The sequence below is a fragment of the Gambusia affinis genome, linkage group LG02, assembly GCF_019740435.1.
Source record: "Gambusia affinis linkage group LG02, SWU_Gaff_1.0, whole genome shotgun sequence".
In the NCBI taxonomy this organism is placed as follows: Eukaryota; Metazoa; Chordata; class Actinopteri; order Cyprinodontiformes; family Poeciliidae; genus Gambusia; species Gambusia affinis.
In genome coordinates, this window is record NC_057869.1 from 18076327 (window position 1) to 18098073 (window position 21747).

The window sequence follows — 21747 nt, forward strand, 5'->3', positions numbered from 1 at the left end:
TCTTGCAGCTGTCACAGCTGCTCAAAATTAATTCAAAAATGTGTTTCAGTACTAATCACTGTCAACAGACCCTGGGTTCAACTCCACTGATCAAATGGTCTTCCCGATTGTTCACAGGCATTCCCACAGTCCAGAAACACCAAAGGAATGTGACTGTGTTACTTTTGATGCATGAAAATTTATTTCTCAGTGATGAGTGGCTCTCTATTTAGAGACTAGCCCAAGGTCAATCTCTGTGACACTTTAGGAAAAAAAAAAAAAAAAGAGTGTAGTATAAACACATTTATAGTTATCGAGGCAAATGCAACAACCAGGTTTTTTCTGGTCCAAATTGAATTCTAGTTTTCTCACCAGCCAGAAATGTTTTTGATCAATTACAATGTTGTTTTGTAAGTACTCTAACACATGAAAATGGCAAAAAGTGGTGCAGATTCCTTTATGTGGGTAGTAGTTTTGGTACCAACAGAAACATTTTCCCAATTTTGTATTATAGTAAATGTTTTTTGTTTTTTTAGCTTTATGTAATTTTTTACTAAACTCAAAAGCTCGATGCCTAATTTGTGCCCAAATGACTGTCACAGGAGATTCAAGTATTTCTCAAACATGCATAACAACAAATCGACAGTCCAGGTATATTTTGAATAGGGAATAACAACATAACATGATATTAAGCTCAACAATGTCAATTGCCACACATGGACAGGGAGAACATGCAAATTTCATGCAGAAAGACAAAAGGCAGAGTGTTCATGATCAGATGAAATTAAAGGATTCTTTTGCTATATTTTTTTATTACACACACATATATATACATGTGTATATATATATATATATATATATATATATATATATATATATATATATATATATATATATATATAGATATATATATATATATATATATATATATATATATATATATATATATATATACTAGAAATGAGAAAGAGACAGGCAGACAGACAGAGAGACAGCACATTTTAATTTATTGTTATTGAAGATTTCAGCACGGGTTATACAGGAAAAAGAAAAGGAAGGTGCAGTATTTTTCTCCAGATAATGATTTCCATTGCATGCCATTATTAATACAACTATGAAATATCTTTATCCATAATAATAAACACCCAACAAAAGGTATAGATATGTTGTCTATGTCATTTCTGATGCCATCCATCTAGCACTTTTGTGGTATTACTTTTATTTCCACCCTTAAGGGCAAATGAGAGAGGAGTAAAACCCGCTTTGTTCTGCAGTGGCTCCCGTCCCACTAAGATTCTGACAGAATGCGGCAGAAACAACTTCTGTCAAAAATCTATAAAAGAAAGAGTAAACAAACTCTGTCTTCATGAAAGATAACTGAATCATTTCAGATTGATTCATGAACAACAAGGCTGTGAGAAATACCAACTAAAGCTAAATAAATACAGTTTCCTACAATATGTAAGTTGCATATTTTTTTTATGATTCATCTACAGCTGAATTCAGATTTGTTGGACATTGTTGCATCAAATTATTTCCATGCAAACACTAAGCTTGAAACTAAATTTTACTTAGCAAAATGTCTGTAATCCAGTTACCTTTCCTCAGCCTGCCTCTTCTTCTCCTCCACACTGTGGGGCTGCACCTCTGTCTCGTGATCAGCCGACTTGGTCCCCAAACCCAGAGGCATGCAACTGAAGCAGCAGGTCCCCATCCTAGCTCGGGCATCTCCTCTGCTCTGTCTCCACTCTGACTCCTGCAGCTCCAGCTCTGACTTTCTTAACCTGCCTTAGCCATACGGACAGCGACTGACTCATCACAAATAACGTATGTCATCACACAGAGCGCACATCAGGCCCACAGCTCTTAATGTAGTCATTCATTGCCGGTTCCTGGACTAAATACTGCAAGTCATGACAAGGCCTGATGGAAAGCTTCCCGCCTATCCTGCAGAACAAACTTCTACTGTACCAGACATTAAATCTGCTCTTTGTTTTCTCTATTTGAAGGCCTGAACAGGACAGTGCATCATTTAAGCTTCATAATAACTCACTCTGGACATGACATTGACAACACAGCACTGCTTATTATCATCGTGACTCCAAGGGAGGATTCATATTGCCTCAGAAAACAAAAAAAGGACACAAAGATATTTATATATATATATATATATATATATATATATATATATATATATATATATATATATATATATATAATTATATATATATATATATTTATATTTATTTATTTTTAAAGCCAGAAAGGCTGTCACTCTTTTTTATAATACACAGTATTATAACTGTCTACACTACATGCAATGAGAAAGTAAAGACTAGGGGATTTTGAAAAGAGTTCAAAATGTGAAAACACAAACTTATCTGTTGGAACTATTCAGAAGTTTCACATTGCATAAACTAAGGATGATATCTAGCCTCATGAGGTCTGCTACTTGCTATCACCAAACATGTCAAATGTTTAAAAAGCCTTGCAGCTCTTCTATGCTTACTGAAATGAAGTGCACCTTTACTTTTGCAGATAAGGCAAGGATATTCTGACTGAACCATCAATATCTTGTATGTTTTGCTGATAGTCAGCATCAGCAAAAAAAAAGGAAGAAAAATACTAGAAAGCAGCGAGATCAAACTATCTCAACACACAAAACTGCACTTTTGGAAAAAACGTTGAGCAACAAGATGTACACTTGAAGGAGACGGTATCAGAATTGCAGAAACAATAATGAAAATAAATAAAATGAAATAAATTGCATGTTTAATTTATTAAACATAGAATTTGTGTTTAGGCTGTTTGTGATTTGAAAAGCAAACCACACACAGCCTATGTGGACACTTTGCAGATTGCAGCTGAACAGATTGGATGCCCTGATTTTAGCATATTGACTACAAACTACATAGTGTATATTCATCTGGGAATATACATTATGTATAATTACAGTTTGCAAAGGTAAAAAAAAAAAAAAAAAGAAATAATGTTAAAAATGTCCTACACCATTTATTGAAAATGGTGCAAGTGTTAGCATTTCAAGCTGATAATCTCCTATTGCCATACTGGATATTAACTTCAGATGACAGAGATACTCGACAGGTTGTTGAAGACGTTTTAGATTATGATAGCACTGTATGCTAATCACAGGATAAATCACTATTTAAATAAGAGATAGTTCAAATGGGCATTCAAGTAGAAAGGTGATGTCTAGCTCACATACAACATTTTTCTTTTGATGCTATGCAGTACACATCAAGTGACAGGCACCATCAATACTACTAGAAGCAACTATTTTGTGTCCAAGATAAATATTTGGACCTAAAACTCTAAAAAAAACAAAAAACGTTACTAGTCCCCTTTTTCTTCTTCAATCAATAGTGTTTTTGACTGGAATGAACTAGATAGAAAAGCTGTTGTGTTAGAGAGCCTTATTACACCATAAACAAGGAGGCATAACCACTACCAGCACAGTGGGTAGCAAATAAGTGAATCTCAGAGCACAGTGACCTTATAATTATCAGCTTTCACCTAATACTCTGTTTGCACTGATCCTTTGTTTGTCTGCTTTTGGCAAGTTTGCTTTCCATCATTGGTATTCAATGATGTGTTTTCCATCATGCTTCATTACTGCCCATATTGCACTCATCAAATATTTCCAAACTATTTCCCTCTAAACCAAAGACCTTCACACAAACATGATGTCCCTTTCATTATCCACATTTGATACACTTTTACTATTTTTAACTTATCAGTTTCCAGTAAAGCACATTGTTGTGATTTGTAGATTAAGTTCAAAGTCAAATCCTGACATTTTAAATGACTACTACTTATGTGACGTCTAGAAGATTTCTCCTGCATCTTGTTCTATATAAAAAAAGCCAAGTATGCTCCTACTGCCTTTTTTTTTTTTTTTACAAAGAACAGAAGGATATTTGGCATATTAAGCAATGTCTCTAAATCTTACATCTGTGATACAAGTGCATTCTCTAGAATGACACAGCATAAACACAACAGATGTTTTTGCTCATTTTGAAAGTATACACTTTAAACCAATTGTCAAGGATACAATTTCAACAAAATAAAGCAGCAGATACAGAAGAAAACACATTTTTCTTGACTGAGCAGGTCCCCCCGTAGTTGAACGTATCTCTCCATATAATACAATAAAAATGTATACGCCAACGTTTAATGCAGAGAACTTTTCATTCTAAACTGCATAAGACAATGTTCGGGCTAGATTCCCACATCAGATTTTCCAGGGTTGTTTTGACCATAGCAATGAGGCATAAATTTGATGTGTTTGCAGAAAAAGAAAGCTTCATTAAGGCAGTTTGGGGATAACTGGCCTGCAGGGATACTTGGCTTTATTTTCACTGGATTTAAAAAGCTCTGCTTCAAAACTCCCAAAACATCTGATGGCTAATTAACTCCTGCTGTCCTGGTCAAAACAGTCAGCTATTTCAAAAACGCAAGCACAACCTGAATACATAATAAGCTGTGGGACAACAGGAAGATAAATAGTCATTAAAAATCTTGGGCAACAATGAAATATTGACTGAGGTTTTTGTCTGTGATGAGTAAACAAAGTTAAAAAAGAGGGCTAGGTAGTTTCTTTTTCTGTAGTGTGAAAACAGTAAGTTTTGATGTGGATATCAAACCCTTTGCTGGATTGTCCAACATCATTGTGAGGTCGTTCAACAATGTGAACCGAGTCCTCAATAGGACATCATTGTACCTCAGCGGGGTCATTTTTTCCCCCTCAGGGAGCTATAGAATTGCACATTTCCTATGCCTGGTGAGTGTGGGTGATATAAAACCCAACCTTCGCCAGCTTTCACCTGAAAATTATTTTAGACAGTGATTTATTCCTTTTCATAAGTTAATTAAAAGGCTTTCCCTTTGTGGTCCAAACATTGCGCCTGACAGCTATTCTCCTACATAAGATTTTAAGTAGTATGACTCTTTAGCACCCCAGTAAATTAAATGCATCCATTGTATCTTTTAAATGTTCAGCCTTTTTTTCTCCCTTTCTCTTGTTTCTGTTGATCTGTGCTAGTCAGGCTAAAAGATCTCAACGGACAGACCTGCAGCAAAAACCTCTTTCCTCTCTGATTTTGGAAGATGAATTTCAAAATGGGTCAGTTCCTCTGAGGTCCTCCCAGAGGAAGAGAGCAACTCACAGACTATTTCAATCTACTGCCACACATGTAATGCTTCTTTTCCTTTTCCTTAATCATTTTTAAGTGCATCAGTTCGCTAATATCACTGGATCAAAAGTACCCCAAGTGGAATATTTCTGGGATGACCTAAACCCACAATTCACAGCAACACCGATCAGCATTAATCAAGCAGCGATGGCCTGCAGGCAGCGAGCTGACCCGCAGCCCACTGAGTAAACGTGAGTCCTGCCACCGTCAAGCTGCACGAACAATGCTTCCTTTGTGCCTCCGCTCAACTAAACTCCACCATCAACACACCACCATGTCTACAGACTGTTGTCACGGCAGCAGCGTGTGGACTTCAGCTCTTGAGTTTGTTGTTGTGTACCTCCTGGACCGTTCAGTAATAGAAAGAAAATCGGGATGGGCATCCTGCTAATATTGTACAGTTTACTTGTTTTGAGCAATTTATTACAAAAATAACTTCCAAATAAGGATGATTTGTCAGTGGGATAAAATTATGAGACAAAACAAAGCATCATAGTCACAAATAGAAATTTAAGTATATTCACAACAGATGCTTATCCTTGTAGACTGAGTAAAAACATTTTAAAAAGCTGAATTTCTACTACCCATTTCTGGCAAATGAAACTTGCAATCATTTTAAGTGCCTAAACAGGGCCAAAGTTTAAGTTGTCTAGATCCTTTCCACGTCTTAATAATACAAATCTGGGTTTGAAAAGCTGTTCAGCTCAAACCATCTTCACTGTACTCTATCCTTTTTGCCAAGTATCTTGACCTGACAGCACAACCCAAAGCTTCCCTTGCTCCAAAGCAGTTAAGATGTTCCTGCATTGTTGACGGTTTTTAATCTATTCTGCCAACCTAACTCATGTTTTCAACAAGGGGCAGTAATAAATTAACTAGTACTCTGTGGTCAGCAAACTGCTGGAGTAACAAACTAGGAGTGGCAAAAGGCAAAGTCTGCAACCCTTTTTTATTTATCATTCTGAAAAAAAAATGTAAAATAAGTTATATCTCCCTACAGAAATATCTCCAAAATCATAGTTCGGTTTTCTCAGTTGATTGGTTAAGTGGCTAATCCTTAAGGGAAGGAATGTATAATACATTTGATTAGAAATTAGAAAGAATAGAGAAAAAAATCACAAGAAAAAAGGGCATATTTGCAGAAGAATTGCTCCTTTAGACTCAAAAGCAGACATGGAAATAATAATTTGACTGTGATCCAAACACAGTCACAAAAGAGCAGTCCATAAGTTCTCAAACTATGATGTTTCTAAAGAGCTAAATGGGCAACACAAGGCTGCGTTCAAAGCCGTGAGTGTTAGGATACCATATATCCCACAACTTCACAAGCTATTGTTTGTGAAAAAGTAGACAAATAAAAAAGTACAAAGAGCTTTTTGTTTTTCCCACAATGCGGAGCAGGAGCAACAAATTTATTGTCCAACACCATTGTATGTGTTTTTTAGTGTAGGGCTTTGAAACATCTTTAGCTATTTTAGATTCCTACAGATTTTTCTTCATTATTCTCACAAATTTTAAAACTGGTGCATGCTGTGTCACAAAACCAGTCCTTCAAATGTGTAGCCATTATCCACTCTGTCGAAGTAAAGCCACAAATACAGGCTCTCTGTCTGGAACAACTGGGGAAAACTATGAGCACGGCAAAATTAAATAAGCTATATTAATGAATCATTGTGATGAATAATCATACAGGTTGCAATACTGACAATAATAACACATGATGGTGGCAGCATTATGCCAACATGTTTCTTTTCTCCTGAAAGTGGTGCAGAAAAGACGTAAGAAATAATGGGAATGATAATTGAGTTAAAGACAGGCAGACAAGAAATGACTTCTAGAAAATTCCAAAAACAAGTTTTGAAACTATATTTTTCCAACATGACAACAACCCAAAATAATCATCCAGGGCTACAATGAAATAGTTTTGGTCAAAGCACAGTCAGTGTTTTCGAACGGCCTAATCAAATTCCAGGTGAATATGTGGCAAGACTTGAAACTTTATGTGCAAACCTGGATGAGGCATACAATAAAAGACAAAAGCTAAAAATGTCTTGGCTGAAAACACTTGTACCCATTACATCTCCCAGTGCAGACAGAGATAATTGGTAAAAACTTAATTTTACCAGTAAAAGTTTTTATTGATAAAACAATGACAAAAAAAAAAACATTTATGATTTCTCAGAGCGTCAAAATGAAGTGCTATTTTGTATTGGTCTATAATTTAAAATCAAATAAAAAATATTATGGGCTGCACAGTGGCGCAGTTAGTAGAGCTGTTGCCTTGCAGCAAGAAGGTCCTGGGTTCGATTCCTGGCCCGGGGTCTTTCTGCATGGAGTTTGCATGTTCTCCCTGTGCATGGTGGGTTCTCTCTGGGTTCTCCGGCTTCCTCCCACAGTCCAATTGGTTTAATTGGTTTCTCTAAATTCTCCCTAGGTGTGAGTGTGTGTGAATGGTTGTATGTCTTTGTGTTGCCCGGCGACAGACTGGCGACCGCCTCTCGCCCGGGACGCAGCTGGAGATAGGCACCAGCAACCCTCCCGACCCCATTAGGGACGAAGGGTGTAAGAAAATGGATGGATGGATGGATGGATGGATAAAAAATATGATGTGGTTGTAATGTGAAAAGAATTGGGAAAGGGGTCTAAATAGTTTAAAAGTATTATGTATGTGTTCCTTTTTCTAATATTGGAACCAGAAACCAGTATTCTAGAGAAAACATTTGCCAATACTTATTTAGTCCATATTAAAACAAACTGTCCTCTTCAGAGTCAGTAAAATACACACTCACTTGATGAAGTAACTGGCTCCTTCTTCCGTGAAGCCCTCTTCCCATTACATAACTTAAAAACATATACACATTTACACCTACAAAACAGGCAAACTTTGTACACAAAGGTCGCTTTCTAATCAAGATTTGAACCTATGACCTTTCCACTCATGGAAAACACTAACCAGCAATTCACTGTGCAGCTTGAACATGAATAATGAAGTTAGAGAGGGAAGTGTGTAAACATCTGACAAAAAGGAAACTCCATCGTTCTGCGTGTGTGTGACTTTGAGAATTCAGTCCTCCCTCCCTTCAGTAATGCAATCATGCCATACATCTCTGTCACCACATGGTCACACCCCTCTCCTGCAACCTTTACAGTCTCTCACTCACTGCCACACACACATAGATTGCACACCTATCTAAAGGAGAGAGAGAGACAGAGAAAGAGAGAGAGAGAAAGAGAGGGAGAGTAGAGGTCCTGCATGGAAGATGTGAGGAGAATTTTAATAGCTTGCAGTCTGTCCTGCAAAGGCTTTGCTACTTTCCCCTCAGACCGAGATAATTGGTTTCACCTATCAAATGAGTCTTTGTGTTTTTTGTGTCATATGCCCTGTAGGTTACATGCAGCTCCTTAGATAAATTAGTGTTCACAAACCTGCAACAGACCAAGCGTGTTGCATAGCAGCAGAAGCCCCTGTCCACGTGAAACAAACGATTTAGAGGAAAATGCACGGCAAAAATAAAAAATAAAAAAATACACACTCACTTGATGAAGTAACTGGCTCCTTCTTCCGTGAAGCCCTCTTCCCATCCTCTCGGCAAATCTGCAAGACGAAAAAAAGGAGCATACTGAGCGGAAACCACCACAGAACGAAAACACGCTGCAGCAACAGTGTCCCGCCGGGGATCCCGCAAATCAGATCATTTATCTGCAGCCTACCTGATCGTATCATGTGTCCCGAGTTAACAGGCTCGCCGGTGCGTGGATGTAGCCAAGTAGTGCTACGAGTTTTATCGCTGCAAGAAAGACACCTGTTACTGAAGGGTAATAAAAAGAAAAGAGCCAAAACAGACTTCCACAGGGAGGGTTAAAAATGTCCCGCAAAGTAGGATAAAAGACACAGAGCCGCTCACTTAATAAAGAAGACCCGTCCATCTCTGCAAACTCCGTACGACCAGTGGTCAGGTAGAGTGTCCCGTCCGAGAGGTGCCGCCATGATCCCTCTTCTCCGGCTCGGCTAGTGCCCCCCTCCCCGTCTCTCCCCACTCCGAAGACTTTTTTCCATGGAGTCTAGATAATACCACCTCCAGGGCAGCGGGTTTTTTAAAGGGGAAGACTACAAAAAAAAAAAAGAAAAGAAGAAGTGAGCAACACACCACCACCAAAGAGCTCCGTCCTCCCAGCTGTTCGTTCACAAAGCAGATGTCTGGAAGAAGATTAAGTTCATCCAGGAAAAATATTTAAAAAGTCCAACCGGAGAACGATATTGCTAAAGTACTGGAACTCGTTGTGCTGTTGTTGGATTTTGTTACATTACAACCACGAACAGCAGCGTATTTTATTCGTGATGCGACAAACACAACACACATAGTAGTTGGGAAGTGGGAGGAAAAGGAAACATTGTGTTTTAAATTTTTGCGAACAAAATTCTGAAAACGTGTGTCATGCAAATGTATTAATGCCTCCCGAATCAAACTTGATTCAACCACTTTTTACTGCAATTACGGTTGTGTTTTTGTGTCTCTACCAGCATTGCACATCTATACAACAAATACTTTTTTTGTCTGTTCTTTGCAAAATTGATCAGCCACATTGGATGGAAAGAATATGCATTTTAAAGTCTTTCCAAAGATTCTCAGTTGGATTTATTGTGTGGCTGTACTTTTAACACATGAATATAAACAATTCCACAGTAGTTCTCTATTTTAGTTTTTTAGTTTGTTTTTATATATATAAATATATATATATATATATATATATATATATATATATATATATATATATATATATATATATATATATATATATATATATATATATATATATATATTTGTCCTGTATTTAGCTCCATACACATTCCGTTCAACTCTCCATCTTCTCTGTGTTTGCTTAATAATATAATTTCCAGATTATGATGCTACCACTGCCATGTTTCATCGGATGGATGCTGTGTTGTAGTTGTTCGTTTTCCTGCACACGTTGCATGTAAGCCATAATCATCAAAATTAAACTATAGACCCAGTGTAACATACCACCTAAATATTTTATGTGCACGTTCAGAATACCTTAGTAAGAAAGTCGACAAATCTAGATGTAGCATAGGGTCTTGTTGCCCATCATCTGCCAAAGTTGTGTGGAGTCAGTTTATATAACAGGTTTGTGGTGCCTTTGTATTCTAAAGAAAGATATAAAACTTCAGATATTTCACAACGAGATATTAACATTCATGGAAAAACCTTACCTTATATTAAATCAGAAAGTACGGCGGCCACCGTATAAGACTTACAGTATTCAATTATGCCGCATAACTGATCAGTACAGTTTTGCGAGGTAACGCAAAAGTATTGCGAGGGAACGCAAAAGGTTTTGCGAGGTAACGCAAAAGTATTGCGAGGGAACGCAAAAGTTTTGCGAGGTAACGCAAAAATATTGCGAGGGAACGCAAAAGAAAAAAAATTCCCCATGTCCCTTAGGGGGCTCCGTAGTCAGAAGCATATCTATGTTTAGTGAAATTATTTTCTCAAGTGTGTGTTCTTACAGCAGTTGTATGGAGGACTTATAGTTGTATAGTCCGCTTGAAACTGCCTTTGCTGCAGTCATGCCTTAAGGACGGAGGACTTGTCTGACCATGACACATTAAAATACTGCTTACACTGCATCAAACAGGCCTGCTCAATTTAGCACTTCTGTCAATAAATTGCACTTCAGGGCTGGGAAGCCAGTGTTCAATGTCAGGGAATAGTGTCACAAGAGTTATTTTACGGAGCTTCAAGAGACAGGTGGCAAAGTGTTACGTCCTCTTAAAAAAGTTCTTTTACTGGGAATAAATCATATATTTGACGTTAATAAATAATAGTTCCTGCTGGGTAATATCATTTTATTGCATTCTATTGATTTGTCAGTCATAGAAAGAGTTGAGACAATGTCTCTTCTCTGGCTGTCATAGGTTTTCTGTAGAATGTTGATTCTATTAAACTTTGAGCGTCTTTTGATGGGAAAATGGGGTCAGAAAAGAGATCAACAACACTATAAATATTTGATTTATGATTCACTTTTATGTTGGCTTTGCTGAAAGGCTACAGGGTGGTTTATGGCTCTGTTCCTCAAAGATAATGGGAGATTAAACATTTCTTTGTGTGCCTGAGAAATCAGCTCACTAGAGAGGTTGGGAGGTGTTATGTATTTTCCAGACCCATAGTGCTATTTTATAGCAAATCCTAGTAACTGTTACAGTAATTTGCTATGAAAATACTATATGAAAAATAAAACTAAATTTGATTTTGTATCATAGTTGTGTCTGATGACTTGAAACTGGCTTATGTCACTTTAAGAAGCTCCTACCCTTTTCAAAAGTGGCTCCAGGCACTTTTCAACAATCCTATTTCAGCATGTCATCACAACTATACTTCCATATTATGCCATTTACAGTTTCTGTTTTAGGAATGCTGGACTGAGAAGTAGTTTGCATGGTAAGTTCAGCAGACATGCAGTACCACCAGGTGTTTGGTAATGGCTGCTGTTTTCCTCCCTATCATTGTGTCATAACACAGGATTTCTGTTTAATCATAATATATACTTTTTTGCATTGGTCTATTATAATATTCTATGCTTTTAGATTAATCGAATTTGGGCTTACCATTAGCTGAAAATCATATTCAAATTAAACTGAAAAAAAAGCTCCGAAAAATATCACATTATGCGTATATCAATTTTTTTATGATATTGTAATTACTCTAATATATTCTTCATTTCAATTTATTTACCAGCTATAATCCTAGTTGCAAATACAGAGACATCCCAGACCATGTCACAAAAAACAGGATACACATGTATTTGCAATTTAATTGTATAACCTACTTCTTAGTCATAACTTATAAAAAAGAGGGTAAATTATATATTGTGTTCCTAATAGGACACGTCAAAGCAGCACCGCATAAGTGCAGCAGATTGGATGAGAAAATTTACTGCATTTTAGTGATCTGTATGCAGTGCTCTGCATTGTTACAGTGGGTCAACCTAGAAACAGAAAAGATTTGCATGAGCTAAAAACTTTTTTAATTAGTCTGAAGCTGAACTAATCAGCATTACACTTTTTGCATTTGCTAAAATAGATGCTTATCCCTCAAGTTGTCTGCGACATGAAGGGTAGCAGCAGGACGTTTACGCTGAATACTGCAGCATAATCATGACATTGCTGTACTCAGTTGCTGTTATTTGACCTTGTTATGATTTATCATCGTTTCACCATACATACCTTCATTTGGACATACTAATCTACTCATAGAAAATACATACACACACACACACACACACACACGCAGTTGCTGCGCAGTCCAGTGCAGATCTGCAGTGGATTCTCTGCTGCTGAATTCTGCCTCTGGGCTGCCAGAGGTTCACAATGCAGCAAGGTGACTCAATGTTATTGTCTTCTCCTCAGAGAGTCTCTTCCCGCTGAATCACAGCTTAGTGGAGGTGCTGAGCAGAAAACAAAACAAAGATTTCTTTAATCTCACTTTGTAATGCTCCTCAGCTTGTTTGGTTTCTAATTTGTCTGGCACAACCTCTCATCGAAAATCATTACCGTCTGCTCTGAGATGCTCACGGTTAAAGTTTCCCTTAATGTCAACAATGTAAGAAATGCTCTCCAAATGAGAGAGTTTTAAAGAGCATATAAATTATCAGCACCAGTGCAATATTTTAACAGTAATCTTCCCTTTTTGTTCTGCAGCACATTTAATCAACGTATAGCTGTTGATGAAAAAAGAAGAAGTGCTGATCAGCGTCATACTCTATAGAGCTTTCTCTCATTTCCAATTTGGTTATGCTCTTAAGACATTGATTAATTACCTCCCAGCTCACTGAACTATTACACTGACATCTACAGGGCAGGAATGTTACATTTAGTCATACGCTCACTCATCCAGAGAGAAACTAGATTTATTATCTTGCTGTGCCTGCCAAGGCTCATAAATAGTAATTTTGGATTTTTTTTTCACGTCAGCAGACACAATTTTAGTAGAAAGATAATACCTATAAAACTAAGTGCCAAGCTTTATCTGAGCTGTCAGTCATATGCTGCTAGAAACTGTAGGGGAAGAGGAGACCATATTTTTTACTTGCCACAAAATCAACAAAACATGACTTTAAATAGTTGTAGTAAGACTCTTAATTAAACAGTGCAAGAGAAAAATAAACAATTTTGTTTTGAAGAAAATGTTATTCCTATTTCTAGCATGGTTACATATCACTTTTAGGCTATGTCTTTAGAACAGTTTGAAGCATTAGAATTATAGAGTAGGATAAATTAAGCACAATTCCGCCCTCTTCTGGAGATACAGCATACTTACATGCTGAGTCTTGCTAAAACCTTTAAAAAAACAACAAAAAAACCCCAATATATTTTTCATTAGATATTAACTTGGGATGTGATCAACTGTAGGAAAATCTGTTACAGACAATTAAAGACAGGATTTCTTAAAATAACACAACATGATTACAAACTTTACCCAACTGATTGCCAGGTTAAAGTATACAAATTCAAGTCAATGTAAAACAACAAACATAATGTATAACTTCATATCTTTACTTTCATTGGCCAGAGGATAATAGTTCAGCTATGAGAAGTCTGCTCATCTGTAAGCAGAGCCACAAGGTTTCATGTCAGGTTTCCCCAAGAGGCCACTGAGCAGAACTACAGAGGCGGACTTGGACCCATTAATCACAGAAAGCTGATTCTTAAGCTGAGAGAAAGCTTGGACCGCAATGCAGTTTGTGGGATTCTGCACACAGAAGTTATTTTTGGAATAAGCAATAAGCAACACTCACACCTTGTAAATGACCCGGTGGACACTAAAACTTGATTAGAAAACAAACAACAACAACAATAATAATAATAATAATAATAATAATAATAATAATAATAATAATAATAATAATAATAATAATAATAATAATAATAATAATAATAATAATAATTTAAAGCCATAAAGCTCCCCCATTTACACTGTTATTATGTTCAGTGATACAAATCCTATCAGTTATTGAACGTCCTGGCTATCTAGGTTGCTTCAATATTTCTACATGATGTTCTTTCCTCATGATCCAATCTATTTTATGAAGTGCACCAGTTCAGTGACAAAACCAAAAGGAATTACAATCAAACCAGCAAAAACAATTTGCCAGTCATCTTGGAAATGGCAAAACTATGAGTAACTGAAGTGGAAAAATACGTGTTTGAACCAAGTATAAAACGTTACTGAACATAACTATTGGAATTAGAACCACCATCATTTTGTGTCATAGAATAATAACCCATAATAAGTTAAATTTGCTTCCTGGATTTTTTCCCCCACTTGACGGAACGCCCACCTGTTCTGCCGTCATGTCGCCACGTACTATTCCATGCAACTCAACCTGCTGTTCATTTTCACAAAAGTAGCCAATAAGGGTAATGCAAACTGCCGCACAACCTAGCATGCTGACTAGCCAGTTAGCTACGGACGCAGGTCCAGCTGAGAGGTAGTAACGACAGGGCAGCAGAGCAGATGGGGGACAGGGTTCACATTAAAGTGAGTATTTAATGACATGACAGTGGTCCTTGTTAGTTAATCCGATAGCATTACTCTGAAATCTCTTTGACACGTTTATTACTGTAAACTGTGAGGCTCGGACTATCAAGGCAACGTTAAACTAGTTCCTAATTTTTTTTTTTTATGCCAAATTTCAAAGGGGTAGCTAAAGCTATCACCGACAGCTTCCTTTAGTTTATAATTAGCCACCAATATAATGGCAAGCTTTGAAACATACTTACTAAAATGTATACACAGGGACAGGCGGATTTTAATTTGAATTATGCAGTGCAAAGATTAAATCTGTGAATTAATTCAGGCTAATATTTTAATATGCGTGTTTATGTCTATGCCCAGATATGCTGGAGCCGGGCTCTTCTCACCGGCTGGGTTCTGCTGCTGGTGCAGCTTCAGCATTTACAGGCTGTTCCCATCGGCATCGACAAGACAAAAGTAAAAGAGACAGAGAAGAAGCCCGATGAGCCACCGGCCAGTGTGGTAAAAATTCACATGACTCATACACAACCGGCACCACCATGAAAACATAGACGTTAATTAATGTGTAATTCTGTTGAAAACATGCCAGAGCCCTCTTTTCTTGTAAATGTAAACAAAACACAATTAACAGCATTTAGTTCACCCAGTTTTTTAAATAATCTGTTACTTTATGACACAAAGTAATATTAGAAAAGCAATGGTCCCTGTGCAGTGCATATAATCGTTTGGTTAGAGATTTAACCGACAACTTTGTTACATTTTACAGGACACTGGACTCCACTATGACCGCTATCTCAGGGAAGTCATTGATTTTCTTGAGAAAGATCAGCATTTCAGAGAAAAGCTGCACAATACAGACATGGAAGACATTAAGGTAGGCTGCGTGTCTCTTGCTTGGCTGTAACACTGTTATAATGCTTTGAAAATGCAATGCAACACCACCTAACTTCTTTGTTAAACTCATATTTAGAAGCAAAATTATCTATAATGTGTTAAGACATGCTTCCTCAGAGAAACATCGGTCCCTCCTTGTTTCCTTGATTTGTTTTTAGCAAGGCAAGCTGGCTCAAGAACTGGACTTTGTCAGCCATCATGTCAGAACAAAACTAGATGAATTGAAAAGGCAGGAAGTAAACCGACTGAGGACTCTGATTAAAGCCAAGCATGATCTGGAAGGAGGAAATGGTAGGAGGTTCAGAAAAACTGTATATCACTTTTATGCTTTTACATTTTACATTGAATGCTACATCCTTAAAATATTTATTTTTATTGTTGGGAAATGTGTTTATATTTTGTCTTAATTTTAAATATTGAAACATTTACCTTTTGAGCAGATATAGCTGTGGACCACCAGGCCCTCCTAAAGCAGTTTGAGCATCTGAACCACAGGAACCCACACACCTTTGAAGTTGAAGATCTGGATCGGCTTATTAAATCGGTAATATCTGCCTCTCTAATATTTTCTCACATATATAGAACATAAATCACACAGTACCATAATTTCCGAATTATGGAGTTGACCTGGGTATACCCACCAACAAAATAAAATGACTAAATACATCCACTAACATTATGAACTTTCAGCGTTTCAAAAAATGTACATATGTGGCCTGCACTAGTCTGTTAGCTGCAGCAGGTGTCCAGTTGGTAATATGTGATATTTACATGGAAAGACTTTTTTTTTACCTTTTAATGAAATGTGTAAAGGTAATATACACAAATACATAAGGTAAATGACTTTTCCAAACAGTGCCTGTAATATGGCTTCAGTAGCCTAACAGGAAAAGTCAGATTGCCATCTTCATCTCCCTTCTGTGCACTAAAACCATATTTTTCAGAGTCAGAATTGAACAGCCTCACACGCACTTTCATTGTCACTCTTGAGTCAAATTACTGAAACTGAAAAACAACTCTTCTTATCTGTGCATACCTGCTGCCTGTTACAATTTGCCCTACTGCTTGGGTCACATAACTCACCTTTACCTTATTTACCATATCTAAAGATTCACCTTAGAGTAGATATCTTCAAAGTAAGTTGTTGCACAAAAGCATTCTGTTTTTTAATGATGTCTTTTGATTTGCAATCAGATACATCTCATTTTCAAGGTTTATTTTCAAAAGTCAACATGCATACAAAGATGGCATGGTTGAAATATAATAAATTGTTCAAGAAATCTCAACAAGAAATGCAAAATAGGAATATAAGTAATCGTTGTAGACTAGACGGCTAAACCACACATATATCACTGTCATTAACTGCTAAGGGAGCCTATGCTGCATTTAAAAAGTTACATTTTTAACCTCTCCAAATGTTTCCACCTGCTTACAGGCAACAAATGATCTGGAAAACTTCGACAAAGAGAGGCATGAGGAGTTTAAGAGGTATGAGATGATGAAGGAGCACGACAGGCAGGAGCACCTGAAAACTCTGGATGAGGAGCAGAGAAAGAAAGAGGAGGAGCACTATGAGGAGATGAAGAAGAAGCATGCGGATCACCCTAAAGTCAACCACCCAGTGAGTGGCATTGACCGGAGAAGCACGAAAAGCTGATAGCACGTTGCAATATTCTAGTTTTGAGATTGAAGCTTTACAATTAAGATGTGGTGTTCACACAGTTGATTAATTATTTTTCTGTCTGCAACATGGTTCTAAATATACTGAGCTATGTTTTAATGTCATGATGTAGGGCAGCCAAAATCAATTAAAAGAGGTTTGGGAGGAAGCCGATGGATTAGACCCTGAGGACTTTGATCCAAAGACCTTTTTCAACCTGCATGGTAACCTTTCACCAGCAATCGCTTCGTAAAATAGGATTATCAGCCTTTCATTTAATGCTATTTCTTTTTTTTTTAAATCAAATTTAAGAATGTGCTTACATTTCTTTCATTCATTTTATTCCCTGTAAATGCAGATACTAATGGAGATGGTTTCTTCGATGAACAAGAGCTTGAAGCATTGTTCACCAAGGAGGTAAAGCCACAGCATCTAAAAATGTTACATTTCAGTGACTGATTTAATACAATCTGTCTTGCTGTGTTGTTTCAGCTGGAAAAAATCTATGACCCCACCAATGAAGAGGATGATATGGTGGAGATGGAAGAGGAGAGGCTGCGGATGAGAGAGCATGTTATGAACGAGGTCATCAATTTTATTTGAAAAGTTTTTTTTCTTGTTTTTTTTTCTATGCTCATACTGGGTTGGAACCTCTTTCTTTCCAAACTGCTTTAATTCTTTGTGGGATAGATTCAGCAAGCTGTTAAAAAAAAGAAGCAAAAATAATTACCGTAATTGTCATTTAAAATGAAAAAGTTTCACATTGTTACATGGTGCATTATCCTGCTGAGAGAAACCATTAGCACGAGTTCACTGAGGTCGCAAGGGGATGTGGTCAGCTTTCGTGTTTCATGATAAGTTTGCTAAGTAACATTGCCCTACCTACATCCATTAGACAGTGCTAGGACAGAAACCTGTCTACTGTATAAAAGTTTCAGCTGAAACTGATTCACCAGACTTGACATTTCTGTAAGCTATTATGTAATTTTTTAGCAAGTTTTTGTGAGTTATAGTGTCCTTTCTGGTGGAGATGGAAGAGGCACCTGGTGTGATCCTCTGCTGTTGTATCCCATCTGCTTTAAGACCAAACATGTTGACTCTTTTCACTCAGTTGCTGCCCTGTGATTGGCTGATTCACTGTTAGTGGCAGCAAGCAATTGAATGGCTGCACCTAATGAAGTGGCAGCTTAACATTATGGAGCCCTATGATAAAGTTTGGGCTGCTTATATTAATGAGCAAACTTAATTATGTCTACCTCTTTTTTGATGTCTGTGTGTTGACGTTCAACCCAATGCCATGAACTTGTCGTTTGAGACGAGTCTGATCTGAAATGCTCACTGTTCTAACTTTCTGGTTTAGGTGGATTCCAACAAAGACAGGTTGGTGTCTTTAGATGAGTTTCTGGTCGCTACAAAGAAAAAGGAATTCCTGGAGCCAGATAGCTGGGAGGTAAGAAACAGCGTGAGGCTGTCGCAATTATTAAGGAGGTACCTATTCCTAAAACGACTAGCATAAACATACATGCATACCTGTTGAAATGATTTCCTGCTGTATTTTTGGCCAGACTCTGGAGCAGAATCAGGCTTACACAGATGAGGAGATGAGAGAGTTCGAGGAGCATCTGGCTCAGCAAGAACAGGACCTCAATCAGAGGACTGTTGATCTTCAAAAACAGAGAGAGGAGCTGGAGCGACAGCAGGAGCAGCTGAATGCACAGAAGGTTGAACTCCAGCAGGTAAGGAGTGGATACAGAGTTTGAGAAAATCCCCTACACCTGGGATCCATGTTTCATGTTGTTGAAACAATGATTTACAATGAGGATGGTGGGATTTGTCATAGTTGGCAGTTGCTACCAGTTTTAGCTAATTACCTGCTTGCTAACATACTCTTAACGTTGCTAACGAAATCATTCTTGAATCTAAATAATGAAAAAGTAATAACCTCTTTCAGGTTGTTAAAGATATGATTAGCTATGTTTTGTTCAGAATAGCGTTCCAAATTGGATATTTCTGGAGTGCAGTTATTACAGGAAAAGTTTGAACAACTTAAATAATCTTCCTATTGCAAATTTTTATCATCATATCTTCATATGTTGTTTTTAAAATTATTGTTACTAATCACGATATACTTTCCGGTTTCCAAATATTAGAAAGTCTAATTAAAACTCTTTCCAGGCTGTTGAACATATGGAACGACTGAAGTCAGAGAAAGTAGATCCTCCTCCAGAGGTTCACGGTAAATGTTGATTGCATTTTTTTTTTTTATTATTGTCGTTGAAATGTCCTTGCCTTGGCAGCGAACATAAAACTGTTTTTCATGTCGCAGTCGAAGGAAACACTGTCCCTGAGGTCCATGCAGCTGACAACCAGCTGCATCCTGATCAAGACGCCCACCCGCCAGGACATCAGGAGACACCCCAACACCATCAGGACACGCCACAAGAGCATCACGAGCAACACAATCAAGACTTACCTCAGCAAGAACAACCACAGGCTCATCACGATGAACTGCCAAACCAGCAGGATGTTGCACAAGGCCTGCATAACCTAGCATAACGGTGTCAAGACGAAACAAAAAAAATCAACACCGGACTTTCGCTGTACTTAAAACTCATACTTAGAGAGGGGCGATGTCCCTCGATCCTAAGACCACTTTAACAGGTACAACCAGCATTTAGGTTTTTAAATACAAATGAAGATTGGCACATATCAGATCTGTTATCCCCGATACACATTTTATAGCAGCAATCTTCAGATTATATGAACAGAATTGAAAATGACTCACCAATGACCTGTATTGATAATTATTCTAGAGAAGTGCAAAGAAATAAGAATATTTATCATTCATATAGAGCAGTGTTTAAGTCTTTTCTGTGGCTTTGGCATGCAGTGGACTATACAGTCACAATTGGTTGAGGAGTTTCTTGGGTTTGTGCAGTAACGGTTTTAAAGAGCTTTAAAATGTAAAAATTAATTCTTAGCTTCTCTCTGTAGTTCTTGCATTGCCTTTTAGGCTACCCTCCCAACTTCTTTAGATAAAAGAAACCTTTTTAAGATTTTCTACAGATAAGTGGGACCAGGAAAATAAAAAAAATAAAAAACAAGAGAAAGTGCTGGAATCTGAACATATTCATTTCAAAAGTAAGTACATTTTTGGTGCATTGATCTGATTGGTGGCAGATCTATCTAAAAAAAATAAAAATCTGTGAAGTGAAGGTTGTCGTTAAAAGTTTACGTAAAATTTACTGCCCTAAACATTGCCACATAATGCTGGTCATCTTCAAGTCACCCTTCAGCTGCTTTTTTTTTATTTTTTACTTTTTGTTCAGCTAACTGTGCTAGAAATAAATTTAAGAGTGAGAGAAATTTAAAAAAGGGGGAGATTTCATTACAACTTTAAAAATCTTGCAAAATCTCCATTTAATTTATTGCCAAGTATGTTTTTGGTATTCGATCCGGTGCACTACCTGCGTCGCTGCTTCGATCAGTCCACCTCATTCGATGAGCTAGAGGAGCTCCCACCAGGTTCTGCTGAGGCCTTTCAATTATCCACTAACTCAGTTCAGGTGTGTGGAAGCATGGAAAGCCTATCCAGGCAAAGTGCCCTTGAGCATCATGGAGGGAAACAGTTACTGCATGCTCCTGGAAGAATTTTGTATTAAAAATTTATTAGTCGCGTAGAATAAGAATAGTGACTATTTTGAATACAGCTGGTTATACTTAAATGTGTATGTACCATGTTTGTGAAATTGAACAATTGTTAATTTAAGAAAGATTTTAAGAAGTTTAGGTGTACAGGTTGTTTTACCATAATTGTATTAATTTTAATGACATTGCAAACAGAAGGAATTAGTTTAGTCTGGAAGTGGAATTTTATTTGGTTTAAAACTACATATATAAACATTTCTTTAAAAGGCTGCTTGTTTGGCTAAGTTGGTGCGATATCCAGTCTGCTGTTTCATCAATTATACTTGGTTTTTCCGATTTAATTATTTTTTTTATTGGAGAATGTTTAATCTAGCAATGAGACATCTTATTGAAGAAAAGACAGATTTGTTACTTCCTTCTCCCTCCTTGCTCAGGATTTAATTTTTTTTTGTCACGCTCTTTCAAATACTGCCCAGAATATACAAGTCAGGTTTCTGAATGCCTGCTGCTCCATACAAGTCACTTGACAATACTACAGATTCAGCTCAAGATAATTAAACTGTTTACCTTTTATCATACCTGCTTGATAGTGACTCTTATTGTATAATAAGGAACTTATTGCTGTGGAAAGGAACAGAACGTAAATATTCTCAAGGTCTATAAAAAGTATGAGGAAAATAGAAAATATTTTTATTTCCAGAATTTATTCTCTCTCCTGTTGTCTTTTTTTTTTTCATTCCAGTGATGTATTTATCCGTCCTTCAATAGAGGCTCATTCAAATATTTTTGCCATGAA

General features: G+C 37.1%; 2 protein-coding genes across 6 annotated transcripts in view; one reads left to right on the forward strand and one right to left on the reverse strand.

Moving 5' to 3' along the window:
* The window catches only part of plekha7b (pleckstrin homology domain containing, family A member 7b), a 90245-nt gene extending 68584 nt beyond the window's left edge, over positions 1-21661 (reverse strand). For all 5 annotated transcript variants that reach the window (XM_044100069.1, XM_044100084.1, XM_044100059.1 and 2 more), the window contains exons 1-4: positions 20771-21661; positions 9098-9300; positions 8904-8980; positions 8730-8787 (exon numbers count right to left, since the gene is read on the reverse strand). In XM_044100069.1, coding sequence (XP_043956004.1) covers positions 8730-8787; positions 8904-8980; positions 9098-9180 — 218 coding nt within the window. In that variant the 5' untranslated portion in view covers positions 9181-9300; positions 20771-21661. The remainder of the gene's footprint in view (positions 1-8729; positions 8788-8903; positions 8981-9097; positions 9301-20770) is intronic.
* Positions 14612-21529, forward strand: nucb2a (nucleobindin 2a). Its single transcript, XM_044100128.1, has 13 exons — positions 14612-14752; positions 15110-15250; positions 15516-15623; positions 15802-15934; positions 16084-16187; positions 17079-17264; positions 17437-17527; positions 17662-17720; positions 17796-17888; positions 18664-18753; positions 18869-19039; positions 19479-19539; positions 19630-21529. The coding sequence occupies exons 1-13, from the start codon at positions 14729-14731 to the stop codon at positions 19857-19859; spliced, it is 1491 nt and encodes a 496-aa protein (XP_043956063.1). The 5' UTR covers positions 14612-14728; the 3' UTR covers positions 19860-21529.
* Positions 21662-21747: the final 86 nt, after the last annotated feature.

What these genes read in the sequence shown, in the direction of transcription:
- nucb2a (XM_044100128.1), top strand. Translation starts at nt 14,729, where the DNA reads ATGGGGGACAGGGTTCACATTAAA. An exon ending in ACCCTAAAGTCAACCACCCA is followed by an intron (nt 17,265 to 17,436) that starts GTGAGTGGCATT and finishes GTCATGATGTAG; the next exon opens with GGCAGCCAAAATCAATTAAA. An exon ending in TGGAGCCAGATAGCTGGGAG is followed by an intron (nt 18,754 to 18,868) that starts GTAAGAAACAGC and finishes ATTTTTGGCCAG; the next exon opens with ACTCTGGAGCAGAATCAGGC.